Genomic DNA, 22150 nt, shown 5'->3' on the forward strand with positions numbered 1-22150 from the left:
CATCTCATTCAGTCGACCAGTCCAGTAAATCATACACAGACGATTTCCAACCTCCGAAAGCATAAAACACACAATGACTTTTATCAGACTCCACGTCACATTCCATTCCATGCAGTTTTGAGAAAAACAATAAATGTCTCATCATAAGATGCAAGTTCAATTAGAAAATGGCTGTAGGCCTTAAAAGTAATTAGGCATCCATTTTTTTAATTTGTAAAAGTAAACCTTTGAGGTTACCCTGCACAACAATTTATACGTACAAGATATCAAGATTTAGATGCAGAAGGCACTTTTAAACACACTGTCTGACATTGCGAAATGTCACCAGGGTAGTCATTCCTCAATGAATCTGTCTTGTAACGAGATTGTTTAGTTATGTTAAACTACATTTTAAAAATAAACACAGGCCAAGAACTTCAGGCAGATTGAGGTCAGAATTTGATCAGAGGTTAAAAGTTCTGCAGGAGAATTCATCCCTAATGTGTTACATTTAATAAGCTTCTTTTTAAAAAATAAATAATTTATCAAGTGTTGGATTTTTGGGACACATTCAAACGATCTATATTTATTTTTTTTAAAAAGAGTACAAACTGCTGGTTCAGCACACATTTGATGTCAAGTGCAATGATGCCATAACACAATACTATGCTGAATGGATATCTGCTGCCTCTAATGGCATTGTCAGCCAATGAACTGAAACAAATATCAGAGTTATTCTCTGGCTACCCCAAACCACGTGGAGTGCACTGACAGCAATTCAATTAACTGCTGTACATTTTTCATTTGATGACTGATCTAAAATTAACTAATCTGTGCAACCCAGGGGTAAATGCATATCCCATACTGGAGTGACTTCCTGTGAATGGGACTTTCCAGCTAATTGACACTGAAGCATTTGTATAAACTACAGTGGGTTATCACTGAACTCCAAGTCATTAAACTATTTGCTATGTTCATCAGTTTGAATTCACTTTCAAAATGCTCCTGACAAAGCCTATGGAAGTAATTACTGCTGAAATGAATAAAGACCACAGTTCATTACAACAGGTCTTGACATGACACAGAAAGAAACAATGGATTACTTAGATGCCTAACACTAACACATCATTGCACTAAGTCACTCACCCCATGAGCCTAAAACACCCATCACATTAAAAACTGAAAAAACTAAAATGGTAAAGTCTTAAACAATTCTCCCTTCCTGAAATGTTTTTGTAAAATCTAAAAGTAAACTATAACCTTCAGCTATAGGTTCCGAATTGTAGCTAGATTTTCTTACATACAAATTAAGAAAGGTCTTGCTTTATCTTTTTTGTCACTCTCCATTAGAGGAAACGTCAACCCCTGGTACTTTGCCCAAGTGGACATCCTTCATGTGTGAACCTCGACAGTTAGTGTTCGTGGCCAATTCAATCAGGGAGATAGATGATCACAGACAAGTTTGACTCTGTCCATATATGAACAATTCCTGCAGTGGGCTACAGCATAGTGTCAAGGATGAGAGTCCAGACTAATTCCCTTCCCTTAAATTTGGGATCCTCAGGTGACTTATGGAAACCTCCTCACATCATCCCCACTAGGGATGGGCGAGGCAAAGTAACAATTTGCTTCAATTAGGCAGTAATCTTAGCTTAAATACGAGCACTTAAAAAAATAATTACACTGAAAATGAAATATGCTATACATTTACTGAAACAAGATCATTCTGAAGATTACAGCTTGTTAAATTTTGGATCTGATCTGAAAGCTGAATTTTGCGAATTAAATAAGGTTGTATGAATTGAATTTGTTAGTTTACAATAAAGCCTATGTAAATAAACCAAAATAGGCATTGTACAGAAAGCAGTTAAAGAAAGCCTCTTTGGATACCTTGGCCAGAAAAGACAACATGTAAATAGTGAAGGTCTGCAGTACTCTAGCACTGCTATTTGTCATCTTCAATACTGTAGAGGTGAAACTCAGGTCAGATAGGAGAACCCAAGTTATCCTGAGGTAATTGTCTTGAATTTATGCTGATCCAACAAAAACAGCAAGAGGTATTTATTATTTTGTTTCTGCAAAATCTCAAGAGGCCTTAATGAGCTTTTAATCATCGAGGAATTTACCCTCGCATGTGCACACGGGACTCTCACCGAGCTTGTTTGGTTGTGCCAGCTCCTTGGTTTCACCATTAATACAACAAAGAGGAGTTCTCTTGTTCTCTAAGCAGCCAGTGTTGAATCCAGAAAGAAGGTTTAAATATCAGTTCTGTGTTACTAATCTATCCCCTAAAGTTCTGTTTCTAAACTTAAGAATTTTCAGTAGGTTACATTTGGCTGAAGAGCAGTGATATACATTGAACCAGCGAGTGCATCTCTCATACCACGTGCCGTCCCCCCCCCCCCCCCCCCCTCCCCCACCCCAAATCGAAAATGTATTAATTCACAAATGCAGCAGGCAATCATTGTCTGGGATGGTTACAGTTACTGTGATTAGCAGCAGTCTTAATGTAAGAAGTCAATTGCTGCAACACTGCCTTGCTAGCTATGCAATTGAAATGGGATACAGTGCGGTAAACAGTTTAAAGTGAAGGTACAGCTAAGACACAAACCATATTGCACTAGCAAATGTCTCAATACTCCCTGGGTAAAACACACCAGAACATCGCAGGCAACATGTGTTAAATTAACACAAGTGGGGCTGACAGCATTGCCTTCAAGTAAAAAAAAGTGTGTCCCCCACCCACCCCCCATAGCTTTCAAGTAAACAATATAAAAATGTCACAGTAATAACAACCCTTTATGTGAGTTAAGGCAGCAGCTTAAAATTCTCTTCAAAAAAGTATCTCTTCTCCAAATCTATCAAAATATTTTCATATGGCTTCCTGACATCCCATTGGACTATTTAGTCTCAAAAATGTTTGTACAGAATACCAACACTGGGACATTGTCTAATTAGCATATTTCCAGAAAAATTGTAACAAGTAAAGCTGCTTGGTAAATGTGTTCATTTGCATATCCAAAATAAAAAGTTAAATCGATGTAACAAATTGTATCGCTTCTGAGAGACAGTTTCCAACGCCGAAAAGTAGATGGTATTTACCAGTTCGGGAGGATGGTTTAAAGAAAAAGCATTATTGCAATTACTGTCATCTGTCAAAACAGCCAGTTGCATATGTTTGATGTCCACTTAAAAAATTACTGCCATAGGCCACAGCGATGCAGTGTCTGGGCTCTGCAGTTATGGCAACCTGCATAGCTATGGGTCCCTGAACAGGCAGAGCCCTTACTGTGGGCTGTAGGCTGGCCTGTAAACCTGGGTATGACTGTAGAGTATAGCTGTTGCCGGTACTTCCTGAGACAATGGCAGCTCGGCGACCTTGCAAGTGGCTCCTATGGGCCTGAACTGAAGCCTGAGGTTGCAACGGCGAATGGAACTGTACGAGCTGTGAGTTCTGGGTGAAGTGTTGATACTGACCCTGCTGGAACAAGAGTTGTGGTGAAGACTGGTGTTGATGTTGCTGCTGCACTGTTGTTTGCTGTTGTAGAGTTGACTGTTGTCCTTTGGTTTTGTTGGCTTCTTTGACATCATTATCATGGGCACTAAATATAAAAGACACCTCCGATCAGACTTTCAAATAACATCCTCCAACTTTCACTATATGTGCCACCAAGGCAAGCCCAATAATGCCAAGTTTCGTTAATTTGAGTTTATAATGGTTTGATTACTGCAAAGACTTTGCTAACTTGAGATAATGTCTAATACCCTTGCATATCAGATTTTCTTCATAATTGGTTGTTAGTTTATTGCAATTAATGCACTTAGCTCTAATAAACACAGCTAGTTGAAGGGGTCAAATATCAGAGTGGTAACTTCAAAATTGAAGGAGTGAAGCTCCGCACATTAAATTTTGTTTTCTACTCTAAACCTTCCACTATTGAATGCAGGTCATTTATACAATTCAAAGACACATTATATTAACCAGAGTGCCTTGAGTCTTTAGTCTCAGGACTCCTCCTAATTTTTATAATTTCTTTGAATAATGTGGGATGAGTGACGGCGCCGAGGACTCGGGTTCAATCCCGGCCCTGGGTCACTGTCCGTGTGGAGTTTGCACAATCTCCCTGTGTCTGCGTGGATCTCGCCTCACAACCCAAAGATGTGCAGGGTAGGTGGATTGGCCACGCTAAATTGCCCCTTAATTGGAAAAAAAAAGAATTGGCCACCCTAAAAAAAATTTTTTTAATTATGTGGGACGAGAAAAACTGGTTATTCAAGATTAACAAGATTATTCAAGATTGGGTTTCACCCAAAAATGACTGGATTTCTAGAAAAAAAAAGAGATCCAAAGGATTAATTTGTTGCAGAAATAATACATTCTGGTCTAAAGAAGTTCATTACTTCAGAAAAAAAGATTCAAGCAGGAGTAATCTAGGACCAAGTATTATATAATGTAGGGCAGTTCTTGTGCGTCTTCCAACTGTTCCTCTCCTCCAAAGGTCTTATTGTGGCACCTCATCCAAATTATTCTCCATACAAGACCAGACAACATCCAAATGTAGAATATGGATTCGAAATGTTAATCCTGTTCTACAGATGCAGCCAGACCCGCTGAGATTATCCAGCATTTTCTGTTTTTAACAGGCATTTATGCAGGCTATTCAGCCATGGAAAGCATTGAGACTCATTCTTGTCCACAAGTTATCTGCAGATTTTGACACCTTGACTCAAGTCAAAAGACAATGAACAGAGGCCGGAACCCCAACTACCATCTCACTTCACTGGTCTAGAGGTGTGGGTGTCAATTGTACTACTGCCCAAACTAATGAACATAAACAGACCAAGGATCCAATCTGGAACCCTCCTAGTCTGTACAAGCCAGTTTTGTTGCAGGTAAATGCATTTGGAAACCTCGCTGCAACAAACACTGCAACTTCAAATGCACTCGCTACAAGTGTTTTGCAGCACGGACCATTTTCTATGGCATTGCTCATGAAAAGAATGGGAGAAAATCGTGGTGAGAGCCAGAAACAGACTGGATTGGAACAAAATTTGCCAATACAGAACTGGACCCAGAACTTGAAATCTTCTAGAGAAGCAAAGAGAACCAAGTTAACACTTAATATAAATATATTAAAAAGCCAAGCATCCAACTAAATTCAGATACCATCTGAGCCATGCTGTCAGGAAGGACCATCTCAGAGTTAGGAATTTGTTAGGAAAACATAGGCAGTTTTAAGGGGTTGATATTTGTATTGGTAAACATTAGAAATAAGGTATAGTTTTAAATTGGTTTAATTTAATGTTTGTGTGGCTGGAAGGGTAAAACCTATAGTTTGATTCATGCTGGACAAAGGCGTTCATAAGTCTGGGGGTTAATTCAGTTCCAACTGTATTTCTAATGCACATAGAGGGCCACGGTGTGAAGAATAAATAAAAGACATAAGCATGTGGGTGTTGCTCAGCAACTGGGGCCTTGTAAGGTAGAGAGGTTTAGCTAAATTTGCTACCAGTTGAAGATAGGCACTGAGAGAGAAGGCAGGCAGTGAGAGTGAAGGCAGCTCTCACAGCTCTGCTGGAAGCAGAAAGGTTTTGGAATGCTAAAGAGGGAACATCTCTCTCAGCCTTGTCAGAAGAAAAGCTAAACTACGGAGCACTGGTTAAGAAAACAGATGCCAAAAAATTTGTCCAGCTAGTTAAGGAAACTCGAGAAATTAAGAGAAATGTCCAAGCAGTCTGGAGTTAAGTGATTAGGGACAAAGGTATAATTCATATGAATTCAAAGAAGAGTAAACAAACTATTCTGAATTAAAAGAGACAATTGCAGTAACCAGATTTAAAGTGGAGCAGCAGCCTTCAATGGTAAAATAAAGTAGCCCAATGCTACTTTAATACAGCCTGGGAATCGAGAGTTAAAGTAATCGTGAGCACTTAGCACAGCAGTCAAGACAAAGAAATCCTAAAGAGGTTGGTGTAAAATCCTGGACTGGATGCACTGTTAAAAGTGGAGAAGCTTTGTTTAAGTGGCATTTGGCAAACCTGGTCTGGATTTCGGAATACAAACTACCGAGGGACAGCATTCTTATGAGAGAGGATTTTAAAGCATACTTTTGGGAGTGTTGTTTGGATACTTTAATGTGACAGTCATCTGGGGGAATTCTAAGAAGAAATCTTTTTGTATTAGACCAGTCATCTTGTGTGCATAAAAGGTACTGTGGTGTCAATGAGACCATTGGAGATTAAGATATACTTTATAATCTGTGTTAATCCTAAAACCTGTGTAATGGTCAAACTAAGGGGGGGGGGGGGGGGGGGGGGGGGGGGGGGAGTAAAATAGTTTTGTATCATAATTAAATATTTTCATATTTAACAACTTTTATTCTGGTTATGAAAATTAATTAGCAATCCTCTAACTCTATTCCTCCACATTTTAACACAAAGAGCAAAAGTCAGTCTTCTGAGCCAGCGTTACATTCTGGGATCTCCCCGTCTAGCTGTGTCAACTGGGATTTTAACAACTTGCAGATAAAAATACAGTAAACTACATGTTATAGAATTTACAGTGCAGAAGGAGGCCACTCAGCCCATTGAGTCTGCACCGGCTCTTGAAAGAGCACCCTACCCAAGCCCACAAACCCACCCTATCCCCATAACCCAGTAACCCCACCCAACACTAAGGGCAATTTTGGACACTAAGGGCAATTTAGCATGGCCAATCCACCTAACCTGCACATCTTTGGACTGCGGGAGGAAACCGGAGCACCCGGAGGAAACCCACGCACACACAGGGAGAATGTGCAGACTCCGCACAGTGACCCAAGCCAGGAATCGAACCTGGGACCCTGGAGCTGTGAAGCAATTGTCCTAACCACAATACTACCGTGCTGCCACCAAGTGTTTTCCAGCACTCCACCAACCCAAATTCTCCTCTAATCATAATTTCTGATATTCCTGGGGCAGAACGGTGGCGGTGGTTAGGACTGTTGCCTCACGGTGCCACGGGCCCAGTTTCAATCCCGTGTGGAGTTTGCACATTCTCCCCATGTGTGTGGGGGTCTCATCTCCACAGTCCAAAATGATGTACAGGCTAGGTGAATTGGGAACGCTAAATTGCCCCTTAATTGGGAAAAAAAATTATTGGGTGCTCTAAATTTATATATTTTTTTAAATTCTGATGTTCCTCGAAGAAGAATTTGTTACTTTATTAACCAGAAGTTATTATGAAGTTATCCAGGACATATACCTGTATACTGTATTATGTTAGATTAAAATATAAAATAAAAATATATGTCTTTAAGATTTCAGAGCAAAAAGAATACTGTTCTTCACTTTCTCAGTACTTACATAATAGTTCATAGGAACTAGGTTAACCCGTATTTTGATTAACCAACATAAATTGTCTCTTTTGATCAAGATTTGACTGTAGTTGCTTCGCAAATCATCATAGAACCAGTGCAGACGGAGGCCATTCATCCCATCAAGTCTGCACCAAACCTCTGAAAGAACACCCTAACCAGGCCTATCGATGCAACCCTGTAAACCCACCTAACCTGCAAAACCCTCGATAATAAGGACAATTTAGCCTAAGGGCCAATCCACCTATCCTGCACATATTTGGACTGTGGAAGGAAACCCATGCAGACAAGGGGAGAACGTGAAAACTCCACACAGTCACCCAAGGTCAGAATTGAACCCAGTCCCTGGCGCGCCACTACGCCATCGTGCTGTCCCTCTTGGTACTAACTGCTCATCTAAAATAATCCCCAAATTGATTCAACCTACACAACATCATGAGACATTCATCATGTGCAGCTGTCATTTAGTGTATTTATCATACTAAATAAAGTAAACTAGACAAGTCCTAAATGTTTGATGCTGTACAAATGGGAGTAATTTAGTCTTCTAGAAATCAGAGGCCGAATGAGTAGGAGCAGAACGTATACAGCAACGTATATTCTTTTTTTCTCCACTATCACACAGTAGTTCCTTACTAACAGAATCTTTGCTAATGGAATTTGACTATAACAAACAGAAATTACGGTTCTAACTTATTTATTTGGAGTTAATTTTTCATTGTACTGTAAGAGAGATTAATCTGAGAAACTTGCACATAAAATGTAGAACAGGAATAAAGGGAATAAATTACCTTTTGTGAAAGGGTGTATGGGAACTTTGATACGTTCAAATTGGATCTTAGCTAGGGTAGTGGTGGGGGTTGTACTATTGGTTTCAATGCCCTTCTGGTGGGAGTTAGTGAGGACAGTAGGGATAAGCAAGTGTTCCAGTATGTTTTTGAAAAAAAAGTTTTTCCAATTAAGGGGCAATTTAGCGTGGCCAATCCACCTTATCTGCATATCTTTGGGTTGTGGGGGTGAGACCCATGCAGGCATGGGGAGAATGTGCAAAAACCACAGCCAGTGACCTGGGACTGGGATAAACCTGGGTCCTCAGTGCAGTGAGGCAGCAGAGCTAGCCACTGTGCCACCTGTGCTCCACTATGTGTGACCATTTTTGGAAAATATGCATCTGTCAACATCAAGCGATGACATAACTGCTTTCAGGTGCGTCACGGCACTGAGGACTCTGGTTCCATCCCAGCCCCGGGTTGCTGTGGAGTTCACATATTTTCCCAGTGTCTGCTATTCCACCCCAAACTAACACTTTCAGAACTGGGGAGAAAAACTGGAAGGTGGGGAGGAAATGGATTTGCTTTTCTCTTTTAATTGAGAGTAATTCCTTTTCTTGACAGCTGGGAGGGAGAAAATCAAATTTCAAACTGGAAATGACTTTCTAAAGCACTGCTTTGCACAAGCAGGATTTACATGTCCCTAATGCAAGGTAGTAATGGGTTTGCTTAGCTGTTTTGGTTCAACCAGATGTTAAATTGGGATTGCTGGGCTGCAATTCAGTTTACAATAGCACTGGACTATGGAGCAAAACATTAATCATTTTAAATCCTACCTCATGGCATTCCAGCAATGTTTATTGGTCAGATACCCATCAAATGCAAAACAAAACCCCTCAGCATTGAGACCAAAAGTGAGAACCATCTTAGTCAATGCCTAGTTCAATGCTCGTGCGATTTGACAATCAGTTTCAAAGGCACTTAAGGAGCAAATGTAATTTCAGTAATAATGAAAGATGAAAGGTCAAAGAAGCAATGACAATTAAATAGTGGGAAGAGGCTACAGGGCAGCAGTTTTCAGTTCTCTTTGATCAGAGTTCTACGGAAGGGCTGCAAATTCAGGATGTGCAGCATTTATAACATTTAATCTTCCAATTATTTATAAACCTAAAATTAAACTAATGAGAGATTGCAATATTCTGCACACACATAGAACCTATTGAACTCGGATTACTCGGGTCAGAACGGCTGTCTTCCTTCGCATGGCATCGGTGTGGAAGCCGCATTCCTGAACCGATCAGATTCCATGAAACTTTTCAATTATTTGCACCTGCACTTATCTGTGTAATTCTTGGTCCTATTCTTAACCAGACAACACCATCAAAAAAAGAGAGCTGGATGAATAGCAACTGTTTTATTTAAAAGTTCATACAGAAGAAATTTGGCACAGGAAAAGGAATTACTCTGAAGAAGTTAGTCTCTAATTGAGAGAGCAATCAATTTCTACAGGAGACGACAGAAAAAGGGGTGTACGACAAGAGAGAGAGAAGGGAAGGGGGAAAAGAGGAGAGAGAGGAGAAGGATTAGGATAGAGGGGAATGGGAAAATGGAAGGGGGATAATAAGAGATAGGAGTTAGAGGGAGAAAGGGCAGAAAGGATAAAGAGGGGGAAGAGGAGAGAAAGAGGGGGCGAATGGATGGGAGTTAAAAGATGGAGGGGGAGATAGAAGAGTGAATGCGAGAGGAATGGGAACTGGGAGGAGGGAAAGAAAAATAGGAGGAGGAAGTGAGAGGATGATGGATAGAGGAGAAGCAGTGAAATGAATGAAGGGTAATGGGTTGGAAGGAAAGGAAGGGAAGGAAAAGAGGGAGATTGAGAGAGGAGGGAGGGAGAAGGAAGTAGATAGAGAAGGGGAGAGGGATGAAAGAGAGAAGAGTTGGGAAGGCAGAATGTGGAGTGAAGGACATAAGGAGGGGAATGGAGGAAGAGAGGTGCAAGTGCATGGTAGCACAGTGGATAGCACTGTTGCTTCGCAGCTCCAGGGTCCCAGGCTCCATTCCCAGCTTGGGTCACTGTCTGTGCGGAGTCTGCACATTCTCCCGTGTCTGAATGGGTTTCCTCCGGGTGCTCCAGTTTCCTCCCACAGTCGCAAGATATGCAGGTTAGGTGGATTGGCCATGCTAAACTGCCCTTAATGTCCAAAAAGATTAGGTGGGGTTACTGGATTATGGGGATAGGGTGGAGGCGTGGGCTTGGGTAGAGTGCTCTTTCCAAGGGCCGGTACAGACCCGATGGGCCGAATGACCTCCTTCTGCACTGTCAATTCTATGATTAGTGGAGAAAGGGAGAAAGAAAGAAGGCAGGGCAAATGGAAAAGTCCTTTAACTCTCAAATCTTATTTTTGGTGTACTACTTTTACTCTGAGCTATTTGTGCTGTCGCCTTAACCAAGATCAGCTGACCTAAATGCTTCCAAAACCATTAAAACTGTAGGAATATAACATCTTCGATGATCAGTCTGAGTGGAGAGATGAAAGGATACTGATCCATTCAAATAATAATAATCTTTATTAGTGTCACAAGTAGGCTTACATTAACACTGCAATGATATTACTGTGAAAATCCCCTAGTCGCCACACTACGGCCCCTGTTCGGGTACACGGAGGGAGAATTCAGAATGTCCAATTCACCCAACATACATCTTTCGGGACTTGTAGGAGGAAACCGGTGCACTGGAGGAAACCCACGCAGTCACTTGTAGATTGTGCAGACTCCACACAGACAGTAACCAAGTCAGGATTCGAACCACACAGGATGCTAACCACTGTGCTGTCGTGCCACCCTGTATCAAAACCTTTGTCAGAACTCACTTTCTTAGTTTTTGTATGGGCAATGTCACATACAAAGAACCATAAACAAATTAAGAGTGTGGAATATTCCTTCAAATAGGTCAGCATGTTGTATGATTCCTATAATATTCTTCAAGCGTAAGTAAATGAGATACCCATGATCTGAAAACAGTTGGAACAGGTGGAGCCAGCAAATAATGAAAGACTTAATGGAAGACTGTATGAAAAAAGAGCCTCCCTAAAAGACAATTAACACCTCAGCTGCACCAATTATGCCCCAAAAAGCTAATTTTAAGGAGACAGTTATTCATTGCATTCTTTAAATGTTTGAAGGAATAGGATGCTCCTTCAAGTAGGGATCAACAAGCAAGCATGCAAGTGCCGTCCATAATTAGATAATTGCACACAGGCTCTCGATGGAATGGTCTTGAAGGATTAAACCATTCTTGCTTCCACCAAACTTTATATCCTTAAAGATTCATTTTGAACTAACATGAGAAAATAGCTGTGCGAAAGCTGAGTGTCTTACTAGATGAGAGACAATATCCTGCTATATATTGTAGTAGGACGGATGAGTAAAGCAGGTACTCACTGAAATGCCTGTAATGAAGTCTCCTTTTTCATTCTAGTACCTTTTACAAAACTGTGTCCCCTTTCTAGACTGTACTGAAGGAAGAATAACTTCAGATCACAGTTAGACTGGAGGATATCCCCAACAAGTTTATGTACTAAATCCAGAATATTTAAATATACAATATTATTCAATAAAATGCTCAGAAAGTCATCTTTTTTTAAAAATGGTTAGAATGGATTGAGTACTTGAATCCACTATAGGTAATCTGTAAGAATATTAGAAAAGGATGATGGAATGTTTTACAGCATTGCTGGAATTCCATTTGAGGATGACACACAAATCACAATTGCACAGAGAAAACCATGGTCCTTGATTTTAAACAGCACTCTTTTTATATTATGTAAATAAGAAAAAAAAAAGTGAATGCATCTTACATAAGCATGAGCTCAACACAGGCAGTCAGGTGCTCCCACGTATACCCAGTCAGCAGGTGAAGGTGAGTGGTCAGGGATGGACTGATGTGCAAACAAATACGGGAAGCAGTTATACAGGCGGCTGCTACCAGTGATGGACGAAAAGTCAGAAAGCTGTGATCTACAACAACAACAACAGCACTTAAGATCAATCTTAAAGAATGTAACCTATTCTTCACCAAGTCTTCCCCCATCGCTTGATTGTCTACTGACTTACATTGGCTCTCATCCTTCACATATTTGCAATTTAACATTTTTACCTTTAATTTTAAATTTCTTCATTGTCTCACTCTTCCTCACCTCCTCTAGTCTTACGAAAACCATTCAAATCTTCAAATTCATAATGCAAAGTAAAAACGTTAAACATATTTTGCCACCTTACCATCAAGTTTCATTTCCAACATTCAGTAGAAGGGCAGAAAGAATGAAATAAATTGAACCTATCTAACACCGCATCATATCTTAATTATACTTACAAGTGTTTTGCAACCAATTAATTATTTTTGAAAGTATAGTGTCTGCTAATGAATCTTAAAATAGCAAAACAGCCGAGGACTTCCGGTTGCGGTGATGCGGAGCTAAGCCGCACGTTCGGCAGCTCCCGCTATCAAAGGATTTTCGGGCCCCAAACGGCGCTGTTTTGCCGATTCCCAGTGGGGGAAGGTGTTTGGAGGAACATTCCCCGAAATTTATGGTGCGCACCCGGAGTGGGGCAAAGGAAAAGGCTGCAGCAGCTCTCCAGAAAAAGCGGGGGAAGGAGGACAAAATGGCAGCCGGCAGAGCACCCGAGGATTGGTGGAAGTGGGCGCAGGAGCAGCATGCTGCTCTTCTGCGCTGTTCTGCGGAGTTGAAGGCTGAGTTGCTGGACTCCCTGAATGCGACTACCAGCAAGCTGCTTGAGACCCAGACAGCCCAGGGGGCGGCCATTCAGGAGTTCCAGCAGCAGGCCGCTGATCGGGAGGAGGAGACCGTGATCCTCGTGGGGAAGGTGGAGATGCACGAGGCACTTCACAAAAAGTGGCAAGACCGCTTGGAAGAGCTGGACTTTCGCACGAGGCGAAAAAATTTGAGGATCCTGGGCCTGGCGGAGGGGTCGGATCTTCCGTCCTATGTGGCCACGATGCTGAATTCGTTGATGGGGGCGGGGTCCATCCTTTTTCCCCTGGAGCTTGAGGGAGCCCACAAAGTGCTGGCCAGGAGGCCCAAGACGAATGAACCCCCCCGGACGGTGCTGGTGCGGTTCTATCGGTTCAGTGACCGTGTGTGTTCTGCGCTGGGCCAAGAAGGAGAGCAGCAGCAAGTGGGAGAACTCGGTAGTGCGAATCTACCAGGACTGGAGTGCGGAGATGGCTAAGCGGCGGGCCGGGTTTAACCGGACGAAGGCGGTGCTGCATGCCAAGCAGGTCAAATTTGGAATGCTGCAGCCTGCGCATCTGTGGGTAACATATAAGGACCGGCACTACTACAGTGGGGGCGTGGCCTCTGCTGGTTTTCTCCCGCACTGAAGCGGTGCCGAGGTGGTGTGGCAGGAGAGGGGATGACCCCATGTCGGGAGGGGCCGGGTTTTGGCAGGAGTTGCCAGGGTCAGCAGACTCACGGAAGTACCATGGAGGGTGCATCGCGGCTAGGAGGGGTCCTAGCCTGGGGGGGTGGGGGATACCGGGTTGCTGCTGGAATGGCCAGGAAGGAGCTGGTGTGGGCTGGGGGGTAGAGGAGAGGCGGTATCGTCATGGGGAACGGGTCGGTGAGCTATGGCTAGTCGGCGGGGGAGGGGGGGGCGGGGTGCCCTCTGATCCGGCTGATCACCTGGAATGTGAGGGGGCTGAATGAGCCGGTTAAGCGGGCTCGGGTATTTTCTCATTTGAAGGGGCTGAAGGCGGACGTGGCTATGCTCCAGGTGACCCACTTGAAGGTGGCGGACCAGGTTCGTCTGAGGAAGGGGTGGGTGGGGCAGGTTTTCCACTCAGGATTAGACGTGAAGAACCGGGGGATGGCGATTCTGGTGGGGAAGAGGGTGGCGTTCGAGGCGTCTGAGGTGGTGGCGGACAGGGAGGGCAGATTTGTTATGGTGAAGGGTAGGCTGCAGGGAGAGAAGGTTGTGCTGGTAAACGTGTATGCCCCGAATTGGGATGATGCTGGCTTTATGAGGCGTATGTTGGGCCGCATTCCGGAACTGGAGGCAGGGGGCCTGATCATGGGGGGAGACTTTAACACGGTGCTGGATCCCCCACTAGACCGGTCCAGTTCAAGGACGGGTAGGAGGCCGGCGGCGGCCAAGGTGCTGAGGGGGTTTATGGACCAGATGGGAGGGGTGGATCCCTGGAGGTTTGGGAGGCCGAGGGCTCGGGAGTACTCCTTTTTCTCCCATGTGCATAGGGTTTACTCCCGAATAGATTTTTTCATCCTGAGCAGGGGATTGATCCCGAAGGTGCAGGATGCTGAGTATTCGGCCATAGCAATTTCAGACCATGCTCCGCACTGGGTCGATCTGGAGATGGGAGAGGCGCGGGACCAGCGCCCGCTGTGGCGTCTGGACGTGGTGTTGCTGGCTGATGAGGTGTGTAGGAGGGTCTGGGGAAGTATTGAGGAGTATCTTGAGACCAACGACATGGGGGAGGTCCGGGTGGGGATGGTTTGGGAGGATCTGAAGGCAGTGATCCGGGGGGAGCTGATTTCCATCTGGGCCTATAGGGAAAGGAGGGAGAGGGAGAGATTGGTGGTGGAGCTCCTGGATGTGGATAGGAGGTGCGCAGAGGCCCCAGAGGAGGGATCGCTGGGCGAACGGCGTAGCTTGCAGGCCAAGTTCAACTTGCTGACCACCAGAAAGGCGGAGACACAGTGGAGGAAGGCGCAAGGCGCGGTTTATGAGTATGGGGAGAAGGCGAGCAGGATGCTGGTGCATCAGCTCCGCAGGCGAGATGCGGCTAGGGAAATTGGTGGAGTGATGGATAAAGGTGGGAATGTGGTGCAGAAGGGGGCAGAGGTGAACGGGGTCTTTAGGGACTTTTACGAGGAACTGTACCGGTCGGAGTCACCGTGGGGTGGGTGGGGGGGGGGGGGGGGGGGTGGAGAGTTTCATGAACAGGCTACGTTTCCCAAAGGTGCAGGAGGAGCTGGTGGAGGGGCTGGGGGCGCCGATTGAGTTGGAGGAGCTAGTCAGGGGGATTGGCCAAATGCAGTCAGGTAAGGCCCCGGGGCCGGATGGGTTCCCGGTGGAATTTTATAAAAAGTATGAGGACCTGGTGGGCCCCCTGTTGGTGCGAGCCTTTAATGAGGCATGGGGGGGGGGGGCGCTGATTTCTTTGATCCTGAAGCGGGATAAGAACCCCCTGCAGTGTGGATCATACAGGCCAATCTCGCTCCTCAATGTGGATGCTAAGTTGCTGGCAAAGATCCTGGCCACCAGGATAGAGGACTGTGTGCCAGGGGTGATACACGAGGATCAGACAGGATTTGGCAAGGGAAGACAGCTTAACACGAATGTGCGGAGATTGTTAAATGTTATTATGATGCCGGCGGTGGAGGGGGAGGCGGAGATAGTGGTGGCGCTGGATGCAGAGAAGGTGTTTGATAGAGTTGAGTGGGGGTACCTGTGGGAGGTGCTGGAGCGGTTTGGATTTGGGGAGGGGATCATCAAATGGGTGAGGTTGCTTTATGAGGCCCCGATGGAGAGTGTAGTTACTAATGGAAGGAGATCAAAGTACTTCAGGCTCTACCGTGGGACCTGGCAGGGGTGCCCCCTGTCCCCCTTGCTTTTTGCACTGGCGATTGAACCTCTGGCTATGGCGTTGAGGGAGTCGGGGAGGTGGAGGGGTCTGGTGCGGGGTGGGGAGGAACATCGGGTATCGCTGTATGCGGACGACCTGCTACTGTATGTGGCGGACCCAGAGGGGGGAATGCCGGGGTGATGGAGCTGTTGGTTGAGTTTGGGAGCTTCTCGGGCTATAAGATGAATCTGGGCAAGAGCGAGGTATTTGTAGTGCACCCGGGTGACCAGGAGGAGGGAATTGGAAGGCAAACGTTTAAGAGGGCAGTGAAGAGTTTTAGGTACCTGGGGGTGCAGGTGGCCAGGATTTGGGGGACTCTCCACAAGCTTAATTTTACCAGGCTTGTGGAGCAGATGGAGGAGGAATTTAAAAGGTGGGACATGGTGCCGCTATCGCTGGCGGGTAGAGTGCAGTCCGTCAAAATGACGGTGCTCCCGAGGTTCTTGTTCCTTTTTCAGTGTTTGCCCATCTTTATCCCTAGGGCCTTTTTTAAGAGGGTGACTAGCAGCATCATGAGCTTTGTTTGGGCGCATGGGACCCCGAGGGTGAAGAGGGTCTTCTTGGAGCGGGGTAGAGATGGTGGGGGGCTGGCGCTACCCAATCTCTCAGGGTATTACTGGGTGGCCAATGTGTCGATGGTGCGCAAGTGGGTGGTGGAGGGGGAGGGGGCAGCATGGAAAAGGTTGGAGATGGCATCCTGTGGAGGCACAAGCCTGGGGGCCCTGGTAACGGCGCCGTTGCCGCTACCTCCTACGAGGTATACCACGAGTCCGGTGGAGGCAGTGGAGGCGACATAGGGGGGAAGTGGGGGGCTTGATGGAGGCTCCGCTAAGGGGGAACCATCGGTTCGTCCCGGGGAACATTGATGGGGGGTTCCAGGGTTGGCACAGAGCGGGCATCAGACAGCTGAGGGACCTGTTCATTGATGGGAGGTTTGCAAGCCTGGGAGAGTTGGAGGAGAAATTTGAACTGCCCTCGGGGAACATGTTCAGGTACCTGCAGGTGAAGACGTTTGCTAGGCGGCAGGTGGAGGGATTCCCTTTGCTTCCCGCGGGGGGGGGGGGGGGGGGGGGGGGGTGCTTTTGGGGGTCTAGGTCGGGGAGGGGAAGATATCTGATATCTACAAGGTAATGCAGGAGGTGGAGGAGGCGTCAGTAGAGGAGCTGAAAGCTAAGTGGGAGGGGGAACTGGGGGAACAGATCGAAGATGGGACATGGGCTGATGCCCTGGAGAGGGTTAACTCTTCCTCCTCATGTGCGCGGCTTAGCCTCATCCAATTCAAGGTGCTGCACCGGGCCCACATGTCCGGGTCTAGGATGAGTAGGTTCTTTGGGGGTGAAGACAGGTGTGTCAGATATTCGGGGAGTCCAGCGAACCATGCCCCTATGTTCTGGGCATGCCCGGCACTGGAGGAGTTCTGGAAGTGGGTGGCGAGGACAGTGTCGAGGGTGGTAGGATCCAGGGTCAAGCCAGGCTGGGGACTCGATCTTTGGGGTTGCGGTGGAGCCGGGAGTGCAGGAGGTGAGAGAGGCCGGTGTTTTGGCCTTTGCGTCCCTAGTAGCCCGGCGGAGGATCTTGCTACAGTGGAAGGACGCGAGACCCCCAAGCGTGGAGACCTGGATCAATGACATGGCAGGATTTATTAAGCTGGAGAAGGTCAAATTCGCCCTGAGAGGATCGGTACAAGGGTTCTTTAGGCGGTGGCAACCTTTCCTCGACTTTCTGGCTCAGCGATAGGGTACTGGGTCAGCAGCAGCAGCAACCCGGGGGGGGGAGGGGGGGGGGTCGACTATGTTTATTTAATTTTAATTTATTTTTATGTTCTCTTGTTGTTTACTGGGTTTGGGGTGGGGGGGTGGGGGGGGGGGGGGTGCGATATATGCGTTGCTACGGTCTTGGGGGTATTATACTTATTATGTTGTTTCATTGTTGCTTGATATTGTTTGTTGTTATATTTTCTGTAAAAAATTTCAATAAAAATTATTTAAAAAAAATAAAAATAGCAAAACAGCCGAATGACCAGACAGTGTGTTTTTCTGGTGTCACTGGTTTTGAAAGGAATGCTTGTTGTACCCACTACGGTGCGGCACGGTGGGACAGTGGTTAGAACTGCTGCCTCACAGCACCAGGGACGCTGATTCGCTTCTGGCCTTGGGTGACTGTGTGGAGTTTGCACGCTCTCCACATGTGTGCGTGGGTTTCCTCCGGGTGCTTCGGTTTCCTCCGACAGTCCAAAGATGTGCAGATTAGCTGGATTGACCATGTTCAATTGCCCCTTAGTGTCCAAAAGATATAGTTAGGTAGATTTGCCATGATCAATGTTTAAGTGGGCCTAGGTAGAGTGCTCTTTCGGTGCAGGCTCGATGGGCTGAATGGCCTCCTTCTGAACTGTAGCGATTCTATTCTTTTAAATAACCCCATTAAATATTTTACTCCTTTGACCAATCAGACCTGGGGCACAAGTTTCATGTCCCACATGAACGATGACACTTATTATAATGTAGCAATCTCTTAATGTTACTTGTGAGTATTGAGACAGTGTGTTCTTCCTACATTACTTTTACTTGGGAGAAAACAGGAGAATCTATTACTTGAAGACTCATTTATCTCAAGACTTAAATTACAAATTATTAAATGGTGTAGAAGTCTCCTACTCGCCCCAGGATTGATCTCTGATCTTTTACTGAATTAGGTGATCTCAGCTCAAGTGACAGCTGTGACACTACAACTCGGATCTAATCCCTGGTTGTTGTTCCTGTGGAAGGTGCACAGGTTGGGGCAATGGAAGAGAAAACGGTTGGGCTCCCCTATAGGCCCCCTCTCAACCCTCCACAAAGAACACAGTCTGTATTTGATGCACATGATGAGTGAAGTTGGGTGAGGTACCAGAAGTTACCCAGTGCATGGGGGACTACAACCCAGTGCAAGTCAATGCCTTTGGAGAGCAGGGGAGAAAGTCATAAGAAATAAAAACTCTTTTTGCTAGGATGTACAATAGGAAAATATATTTCTTATTCTAGGTTTGCTTCAAATTTTGAGCAAGGTGTTCAGGAGCATGAGGCAACAATGTATTGAGGCGGTTACAAATGATAGTCCAGCATAAACACAACTGAACTTACTGCTATATTCACAGTTTCTTCTTTGCCAAACATACCTTGAAGAGAGACTTCTAAAAAATAATGGGCGTATTTTTCCATGAAGGCTTTGGTTTTGGCAATGGAGGTGAGCGGCCAGCCATTATGGAGGTCACTCTCGTGGACGGAGCCAGAGAGGTAGTAGTCGATGAAGTGTGCCGCTGTGGGCATACAGAGGTTCCAGTTGAAAGTCTCCAGCAGCAGCAGCTCCATCTGCAGCAGGTCTCGTTTGTTCAGTACGAGGTGCAGGCTGCTCATGAAGCCCAGGCTGTTGAGCTGTTCCAACTTTGGCACTCTATCTTCTTTCTCTTCGAATTTGCCTAGAAACAGAGCAGCAATAACAAGGTGAACTTTCCACTTTCCAACACTCTGTACCACATATGACTCATGCAGAAGGAAAATTCAGAGCTAGCAACCAACTTCCTTTCAAACTAATTATACTTATAGCTACTTGACAAATTTTGGCATCCACCACGTTCCGAGATTCCTGCCACACTGGAGCACCCTCATGACTGAACTAAAATTTCTACCAAAGAAATCTCCCCATAGATTTAGTATTTTTCTTTAAAATTTTAATTCTCAAACGTTTTCTTAAAATGCATGAGTTAAACAAAAACTGCATTTAAATCAAGGGGGTGGCATGGTGGCACAGTGGTTAGCATTGCTGCCTCTCAGCTCCAGGGACCCGAGTTCAATTCCGGCCTCGGATGACTGCGTGGGGTTTGCACTCCCACCCCAGTCCTGTCTCTGCGGGGGTTTCCTCTGGATGCTCCCGTTTCCTCCGCAGTCCAGTGATGTGCAGGTTAAGCGGATTGGCCATGTTAAATTGCCCCTTACTGTCCAAAAAGGTTAGACTGGATTACGGGGATGGAGGCGTGGGCTTAAGTGGGGTGCTCTTTCCGAGGGCCAGTGCAGACTCGATGGGCCAAATGGCCTCCTTCTGCACAGTAAATTCTATGATCTATGTTCTATGATTTAAGAGATATTGAGAAAGGCAACAAGGTAATGGGGTGCAGTTTCAAGCTTTTAATTTTCCATGCTCTTGTTTCAACAATGTTGCACTTGGGAAAAACTGAGGAACTTGGTGGAAGTGAGCTGGTTAAAGCTGAATTTATAACATGTACTACGAACAGAATTAGTAAGAGCCACACACATGGAGTGCCTGATATCCGGTATAATGGCATGTTCAGCACAGCACTCCTCAACCTCCCCCAACCCCATATAGCTTTTATATTTTTCTACAAGAATCACAGTAGGTTAGGAGCAAGGCTATTCAAAGATTGTTACATTAAAAAGATGAACAACATAATAAAACAATGGTGGATTTAGAGAAAATAAATACACCCCCTTGTAGCCACATGTATTATACTGTTTAAGGTTGATTATATAGGTGTAAGTTAACTGGGACATAAAGATAGGGTGTGGAGTTTACAGAATCGAGCAAAACAAGTAGGTTAGTGTTTGACAGCAAGGACAGTCAGTCATCCTGAATAAACACCATCAACTTTACTGTGCATTAACACAAGAAGAATCAGCTAAATAGCTGTAGTTCACATGAAACGCACAAGAGATGAGAGGACAAGAGAGCAGCCCCCCCAAAAAGTTTTCAAGATTGAAAAACCTTTGCCGTCTTGCCTTGCACGTCATTGTTCCTAAACTTGCTCCTCCATGTTTTCTGTTCTCAAGTGCTCTCGATCTCAACTGCTCCATGATTCATGTCCATTCAGTTGTTGCTTGGTAACAGGTGTTCCCTTGCTGTGGCTTACTTACTATATAATAAATTGTATGCTTGAATGCAGGCCATAGTTTCTTTATAATTTATTAAAATTGAACTTTCATACATCATAACCACAAAAAGCAGAACAGCTGCAGTAATTGTATTTCACATCAATAGCCTCAGCTCTGTGCTGCTCCCAAACTGTTTCTGACAATATCCATTCCGAATGCCAGGCATTCTTGATAGCATTTCACTACAGAGTAATTAAAGTATTCCTTCTTACTCATGAATCAAGACTGGCAGCGAGTATATATCTTTCCTTCTCCCCTTCATGGGAAGGAAAGGAATCATGCCGAGAGTATGCCATTATTTAAATACCAAAAGGCTACAAAATACTTTACACTTATACACACAGACAAAAACAGAAATAAGATTAAAGTATCTTCTTGGGGTGCAATTCACACAATTTATCTTATTCATTCCTGGGATGCAGGCTTCGCTGGCTAGGCCAGCATTTATTGACCATCCCTATTTGCCCACGAGATGATGGTGGTGAGCTGCCTACTTGAACCGCTGCAGTCCCTGTAGTGTACGTACATCCACAGTGCTGTTAGGGAGGGAGTCCCATGATTTTGACCTAGCAACAGTGAAGGAACATCAATATATTTCCAGGTCAAGATGATGAGTGGCTTGGGGGAGAATTTGCAGTTGAGTGGTCTTCTCATGTGAATGCTGCACCAGTTATTCTGGATGGTAGCAGTTGTGCGCTTAGAAGGTGCTGAATGTTGTTGGAGCTGCCTTCTTCCAGGCAAGTAGAGAATATTCAATCACACTCCTGACTTCCTAGATGGACAAACTTTGGGAGTCAGAGAGTTATTTACCACAGGATTCCAAGACTTGGCTCTTGTAGCCACAGTATTTATATGGCTAGTCAAGTTCAGTTCTGGGCAGTTGTAATCCCTGGAATGTTTAGAAGTTCAAGCTAGCTCCATGGAATTCATGGCTGGACAATTCGGAGATGGCAATAAGGCGCATGCTCTTCAGGGGCTTTATCCAATAGCCCAGTTGATTAGGAGAGTGAATAGCTGAAACCTGAGGTTCTGTGGTTAATCAGCTCTTTTCAGACAGAACAGCATGAAGGAAGGGCACTACGACTGATATTGGATATTGGTGTGCACACAGAGAGAAAAAGAGGAAAACAACAAGGCCCAGGAGCTTCCTTGATCAATATCAGCAATGCTGCCAGAAGCATGCATCCCAGAGGACAAGAAAGACCAAGATCAGTCTAGTGTCTGAAGCACTCCACAGTTGAACAGTGTCAGTCTTGACTTAAAGAAACAATGAAATAAACAGCACAAGCTCCCTTAATTCACTATATACAGAATTAGACAGGGAACATATACAAAGATGTGCAGGTTAGGTGGATTGGCCATGATAAATTGCCCTTAGTGTCCAAAAATTGACCTTAGTGTTGGGTGGGGTTACTGGGTTATGGGGATAGGGAGGAGTTGTTGACCTTGGGTAGGGTGCTC

General features: G+C 45.1%; 1 protein-coding gene across 1 annotated transcript in view; it reads right to left on the minus strand.

Moving 5' to 3' along the window:
• Positions 1 to 2395: 2395 nt before the first annotated feature.
• ccnjl (cyclin J-like) overlaps positions 2396 to 22150 on the minus strand; it is a 101280-nt gene continuing 81525 nt past the window's right edge. The window contains exons 3-5 of the mRNA XM_038795466.1: positions 18922 to 19221; positions 11962 to 12121; positions 2396 to 3581 (exon numbers count right to left, since the gene is read on the minus strand). Coding sequence (XP_038651394.1) covers positions 3128 to 3581; positions 11962 to 12121; positions 18922 to 19221 — 914 coding nt within the window. The 3' untranslated portion in view covers positions 2396 to 3127. The remainder of the gene's footprint in view (positions 3582 to 11961; positions 12122 to 18921; positions 19222 to 22150) is intronic.

The sequence above is a fragment of the Scyliorhinus canicula genome, chromosome 4 (genome assembly GCF_902713615.1).
Source record: "Scyliorhinus canicula chromosome 4, sScyCan1.1, whole genome shotgun sequence".
Lineage (NCBI taxonomy): Eukaryota > Metazoa > Chordata > Chondrichthyes > Carcharhiniformes > Scyliorhinidae > Scyliorhinus > Scyliorhinus canicula.